Source organism: Chiloscyllium plagiosum, chromosome 41 (genome assembly GCF_004010195.1).
Source record: "Chiloscyllium plagiosum isolate BGI_BamShark_2017 chromosome 41, ASM401019v2, whole genome shotgun sequence".
NCBI classification, from domain to species: Eukaryota; Metazoa; Chordata; class Chondrichthyes; order Orectolobiformes; family Hemiscylliidae; genus Chiloscyllium; species Chiloscyllium plagiosum.
This window is the reverse complement of record NC_057750.1, coordinates 11,018,367-11,025,045: the sequence shown is the minus strand read 5'-3', so window position 1 is coordinate 11,025,045 and position 6,679 is coordinate 11,018,367. Positions and strand designations below refer to the sequence as shown.

The window sequence follows — 6,679 nt, the reverse complement described above, 5'->3', positions numbered from 1 at the left end:
GGACCGGGTGTGGGGCTGGAGCTGAGTGTGGGGGCGGGGTTAGGCCTGGGGGCGGGGATGGAGATCGGCATGGAGGCGGGGTTGGGCGTCAGGGCGGAGATCTGCGTGGGGGCGGAGATGCATGCGGCGTGGTGGTTGTGCAGGTTAGTGATGTCACTGGGGGCGGAAGTGACTGTGGCGAGAGCAACCCAGGGGGCAGAAGTGGCTGTGGCGATGACAGAAACGGTGTTATTCCCGATAACCGTGGACCCCACAGAGGCCGCGAATCTGCCGGCGATGGTCTTCCTGGCAATCGTGGAGGCAAGGTGTAATGTTAACAGAAATGCTTTTAAGCAAATCAGATTTTTATTTATTAAGGATAATTAAAAGTGATGATTAGATTCTGTGTGACTTTTCCCCATCAAAGGAACATCAAACCCTGCAAGTTGAAATACCTTATGATGCTAAATTTCTATATTGGTAAATTATATTAGTTGTAAAATAAAATGTAAAAGTGTAGGACTATTCCTCCTCTCTGCTCAGGGCCCCTGCAGTCTCTCTTGTTGCCTGGGTCCCCTGTACCCTCTCTCTCTCTCTCTCTCTGCCTGTGCCCCCTTTGCCCTCCTTCCCTCTCTCACTCTGTCCAGGTGCTCGTGCCATCTCTCTTTGCCTGGGCCCTCTGTCCTTCTTTCTCTGCCCAGGCCCTCAGTGCCCTCTATTTCCATGGGTCCTCTGTGCTCTCACATTCTTTGTGCTGGGGCCCAGAGCATTCACTGCCCCCCTCTTCAATGCCAGCGTTCATCGCCCCTTACTCTAACCTTGGCATTGAAGGTCAGGGTCTGTCTACCCTATCAATCTTCCCTATGGAAACTGTTAAACAGAGTTTATATTGTTTGCCAACTTGAATCATTAATTTGAATCATAAACAAGCCAGCAGCCAGTACGTTTACCTGTAAGTCATGGCCTCGATGAGGAAGGGTTGGTTTTCTGCCACCGCTCTGCGCCTCGCCTCTTTGGTAGCATTATAAACAGCGAAGACATCATTCCCATCCACTCTGATCGATATTATCCCATAACCAGGGCCTCTGGCAGCTATTGGGAGAGAGGGAAGGTGTTAACCAATGCAGACAATTCCCGAGATCCAGGGATCCATTCTAATGGTTTAGTCTCAATTTTGACCTAACCCACCCAATTGGACTGGGTCAGGTTGGTTCAATTCATTTGGAGAGAGGGGTCTTGGGGACCTGTTTTATTCTCCCGCTCAATATTATACTTCATTGACTTCGATAAAGCTTAAAACCAGGTAGGTGTATGGCAACACACGAACTCACAATCTGCCTGAACTTTCGCGACAGTATTTCACGCCCAATATTCTGGCCACCAAACTTTAAAGGTATAAAGATCTTGGAATGAGTGTAGACTTCAGTTACATGAACAGGCTGGAAAAACTTGGCTCGTTCTTTTTAAGAGCAGAGAAGATTAAGAGTAGATTTGATAGCTGCATTCAAAATCTGAAGGTTTTGATGAGAGAAAATAAGGTGAAACTGTTTCCACTGACTCAAGAACCTTCAACCAGAAAACACAGATTTAAGATGAATAAGTATTTTTATGAATATTTTTCATTGGATATTCACATTGGACAAACACAACGTTGTCGAGGAGATTACGGAGATACATGCTACTAGACTGGATGGGATTGAGGTTCATATGGAGGATGTGTTATCTATTTTCACACTTTCTAGAATTGCTAAGTCCCCTGGGCCGGATGGGATTTATCCTAGGATTCTCTGGGAAGCCAGGGATGTGATTGCAGAGCCTATGGCTTTGATCTTTATATCATCATTGTCTACAGGAATAGTGCCAGAAGACTGGAGGATAGCAAATGTTGTCCCCATGTTCAAGAAGGGGAATAGAGACAACCCAGGCTACTACAGACCAGTGAGCCTTACTTCAGTGGGTAAAGTATTGGAAGAGGTTAAAAGAGATAGGATTTATAATCATCTAGAAAGGAATAAGTCGATTAGGGATAGTCAACACGGTTTGTGAAAGGTAGGTCATGCCTCACAAACCTTATTGAGTTCTTTGAGAAGACGACCAAACAGGTTGATGAGGGTAAAGTGGTTGATGTGATGCATTTGGATTTCAGTGAGCTGTTTGATAAGGTTCCCCACGGTAGGCCATGGGATTGATGGTGATCTAGCTAAAAGAATACGGTGGTTGATAGGAAGATTTATCCTGGAATTCAGTTACTAGTGGTGTACCACAAGGATCTCTTTTGGATCCGCTGCTGTTTGTCATTTTTATAAATGACCTGGATGAGGACAATGAAGGACGGGTTAGTAAATTTGCGGATGACACTAAGATCGGTGGAGTTGTGAACAGCGCCAAAGGATGTTGCAGGTTATAGAGGGTCATAGACAAGCTGCAGAGCTGGGCTGGGAGGTGGCAAATGGAGTTTAATATGGAAAAGTGTAAGGCGATTCACTTTGGAAGGAGCAATAGGAATAAAGAGTACTGGGCTAATGGTAAGATTCTTGGCAGTGTAGAAGAGCAGAACGACCTCGGTGTCCATGTACAAAGACCCTGAAGGTTGCCACCCAGGCATAACCAAGTTTTTTTTTAAGTGCAGTGAGCAATGTTGACGTGAAACATACCTGCCTGAAAACGATGGAGGCTGTAAATTTAATAAATATTCAAAAAAAAATTATAAAACTACAGGCAAGAGCATTGGGACCAACTGATCGCTTTTTCAAAATGACTTTGTTGGAATGACTAGCCGAATGGCTTCCTAACGTCCAGTGTAATTTATTGATTTCGAGAGTGGGGTGCTGGAAAAGCACAGCAGGTCAGGGAGCATTCGAGGAGCAGGAGAATTGACGTTTCGGGCATAAGCCGATCTCCAGCATCTGCAGTTCTCACTTTCTCCTCATTTTTTTGATTTGATTGATATTTATGAAGTAAGCAAACTTTGTTTTGATAGGCACCTTATGAACCAGCAGTCTGAATAAACCGGCAAAATTTATATACTGGAAATATGGGAAGTTTATTGTATTATTGCAATGTCCTAGTTGTCAGTTGAGGGTACGAATGAGAAGACTCTCTGCTGGTAAGTTTTATTTAAGGAAAAATTGCATTATTGTTAAAGTGCTTTAAACTACAAATAAAATATTACAATGATGCATTATGTTTTTATTACCTAGTGTATGCTTTTACATTGATCAAGAAGTACACATAATTAACCAGCACACTCCTGGTCTCATAGGTGCCAGTTAATGAAAAGTTTGCTGCAAATCTCTCTTTATCCCGGTCCCAGTACCTACCAATGCCGTCTCCTCTGTACTGCTCATGAGTTGGTGTTGATATTGCGTAGCCATTGTTCCTGCAGAAGAATATAATGGGACATTCGAGAGTGGCTGAAAAGTTAAAACCGGCGTGAGCATCCCCTTCGCTTGCAGCACCCTCTCCAAAGTAGCAGATGACTGCACGGTCCTCTTGACTCACTTTGTAGGCATATGCAGTTCCAACAGCTGGAAGCAGAAAGCAGACAGGGTGTCAGAGAATTCAAATAGGAGGGATTGAATGTCCTGGCATGTAGGTGGAAGAAAAAAAAGTACAGGAGGATCGTTCGATCGATCAATTTTTGGCCTGTCTGCCTGTGCCTGCTCCTGAGCCTTGCCGTGCCAAGACAGCACTGCCCTGGTCCAAGGAGTAGATAGATCAATCAGCAAGGGAGACACAGAGCAGGAATGTCCAAATGCAGAACAAAGAGAAAATTGATCCCTAAAGACAGAGTGCTACATCCACCAACACAACAAGAGTGTGGGCATGAACTGGCTGAGGGCAAATCCTAGCTGTGGAGGAGCTAGGGGAACAGCACTGTACCTGGAAATGAAAGAGTGAGGGGTGAGGGCGGTGGCGATGGAAATTAAGCTACTATACCTGAAATGGAGAAGTGGGGAAAGGACAGGTAAGGTACCTGATGAAAAGGATGGGAAATTCCAGTGGAGGAAAGGTGCCATACCCAGGAGGGCTCTTGTGAATGCTTGACTGCTACAGGCCATGTTTCTAAGCTTCCAATTGATAACTCAACTGTTCTGCTGACATCTTGTAGGCAATCCCCAGACAACAGCTGATTAAACATTGTGTGAGCAGAACCAAAAGGGAAATCTAAAACATAATCTGCTTGGTGGAAAACCTTGCTGTGTTAGTTGGTGAAATATTTCCCAAACGCACTCAATTTTAGAAAGGGATTCGGTGGTGAGGAAGAAAATAATGAACGAAGGCTGAGTGTGTGCAAAGGTTATGCTCAGTTTGTAAATTCTTACCCTGCGGTATTTGTGTTGCCAAGGGAGATGAGATTGTCACAAAATGGAGATCCTTGCTGCCATAGTGAACAGGCATCTGACGCCCTTTACCCACATCTCGAGCATTGGCATAGCACTGTGCCATGAACAGCTCCAGCGGCAAGCCTCTGTACATTAAGACGCCTAGGAAAGAACCAAGTATAAGCAGGTTAGACAGTGAGAAACAGCAGTTAGGCAGCACTTCACCATCTCTCCAGGGTTCCACAGAGAGCAGCTGGTGACTAATGAATAAATCAGAGGCCTAGTTGCTGTTGTTAGGAGATAGCCAAGACACGCACAGCAAGGTCCCACAACAGTGCTCAAAATGAGCTACAAGGTGAACAACAGCAGTGAGTGGCATTAACTAAGGAGAGGGGTGTTGGTAGGGATACTGGGAGAGCTCCCTGCTCTTCCTCAGATTGCACTGTGGGATCTTTCCCACTCATCAGAACCTCTGAAACAAGTAGGAAAGGCCTGAGTGAACTATCTCACCTGAAGGAGAAGACTCTGTCCGTGCAGCACCCACTAAATACTGCTCAAAGCATCAGCTCAGATTATGTGCACCAGTCCCACAGAGAATTCCAATTATTCTAAATCATAGCCAATAAATAAGACTGACAATTCAGATATGGAATCCTTAAAACTAAACAGTGAACACTGCATAGTTTCTGAGCATTTGGAATAGAGGAGGGTCAATAGGAATTAATAAATATTGTGTACATTGTAGTACAGGAGGCTTTTCAGCCTATCATGTCTGCACTGGCCCTCCGAATAAACATCTCATCTAATGCCACTCTCCTGCATTCTCCATGTAACCCCGCATATTGCTCTGTATAATAGTCTATAGACCCTTTGAAAGCTTCAACTGAATCTGTTACTGCTAGCCTTAGGCAGTACATTCCACACCTTATCACTATTTTGTACTCACTCATAGGATGTGGACTGGCTAAACCAGAATTTATTGCAAATTGGTAATTGTCCTGAAGAAAGTGGTGGTGAGCTGTCTTTTTGAACTGCTGAATCCTTGAGATACAGCTACAGCCACAGAATGTTTCAGAAGACAGTTCCAGGATTTTGACCAGTGACAGTGAGGGAATGGCGGCCTAGTTTCAAGCCAGGATGGTTTGTGTTTGGGAAGGGAATTTTTAGGTAGTTGTCTTACCAGACACCTGCTGGCCTTGTCAGTGGTCTAGGTTGTGGGATAGGAAAGTCACCACCTCGTATAGTTGCAGCTGTGATTGATTTTGCGAATTTTGATTTTCACAGTTTTGTCGTGCCTCCTCGCTGGCCTCGCCGGTAACCTTGGTCAACTTTGACCGAAGGGCCAAACGACTGCTAAAATTCGAGTGTTTTTGCCTTATGGTAAAAACGATTGTTAAAGATATGAGTGCTTTTAATCTGCCTTTGGTAGATCAGTCCGGTTGGGAAGCGTCCCGGATAAACAACGCTGCCGCGGTTGTAACTACGCGCAGTGTTAAATACAATATCTGCAGTTACATAGACACAATACGATCCACCTCAGACAAGGGGACCGTTACACAGGAGGCTTTCCTGACTCCCATCGAGGATTCTGGTGTGGCAGCCAGGATCACAGATCTCGAGGGACAAAAGGAAGCAGACGATACACACCAAAGGTGCCTGGACGAGTTGCCACAGTACACCCTGTCAATGGTACACATTTCAGTCACTGTACACAGTGGAAGAGGGAGTAAAAGGTTAGTGAATGGGCTGCCAATAAAATGGACTGCTTTGTTCTGGATGGTGTCAAGCTTCATGAATATTATTGGAGTTGTACTCAGAGTCAGAGATGTACAGCACGGAAACAGACCCTTTGGTCCAACTCGTCCATGCCGACCAGATATCCTAACCTCATCCAGTCCCATTTATCAGCACTTGGCCCATATCCCTCTAAACCCTTACTATTCATGTACCCATCCAGGTGCCTTTTAAATGCTGTGATTGTACCAGCTACCTCTGGCAGCTCATTCCATACACGCACCACCCTCTGTGGAAAAAGGTTACCTTTAGGTACCTTTTATATCTTTCCCCTCTCACCCTAAACCTATGCCCTCTAGTTCTGGACTCCCCCACCCCAGGGAAAATACCCTGTCTATTTATCCTATCCACGACCCTCATGATTTTATAAACCTCTGAGTTCAAGAAGGCGGCTCATCACTTCCTTCTCAAGATAAATTAGGGGTGGGAAAGAAATGCACTCATCCAGGTAATTGAGGTGTATCCTATCACACTCCTGTCTGGTGCTTTGTAGATGTTAGACAGGCACTGGGGAGACAGGAGGGATATAGAATTCCCAGCTTCTGATCTGCTCTTGAAGTTGTGGTATGTTTATGGTTGGT

General features: G+C 45.1%; 1 protein-coding gene across 1 annotated transcript in view; it reads right to left on the bottom strand.

Moving 5' to 3' along the window:
- bckdha (branched chain keto acid dehydrogenase E1 subunit alpha) overlaps window positions 1-6,679 on the bottom strand; it is a 66,316-nt gene that overhangs the window by 15,459 nt on the left and 44,178 nt on the right. Inside the window, exons 5-7 of the mRNA XM_043680936.1 lie at window positions 4,305-4,466; window positions 3,300-3,506; window positions 930-1,071 (exon numbers count right to left, since the gene is read on the bottom strand). Coding sequence (XP_043536871.1) covers window positions 930-1,071; window positions 3,300-3,506; window positions 4,305-4,466 — 511 coding nt within the window. The remainder of the gene's footprint in view (window positions 1-929; window positions 1,072-3,299; window positions 3,507-4,304; window positions 4,467-6,679) is intronic.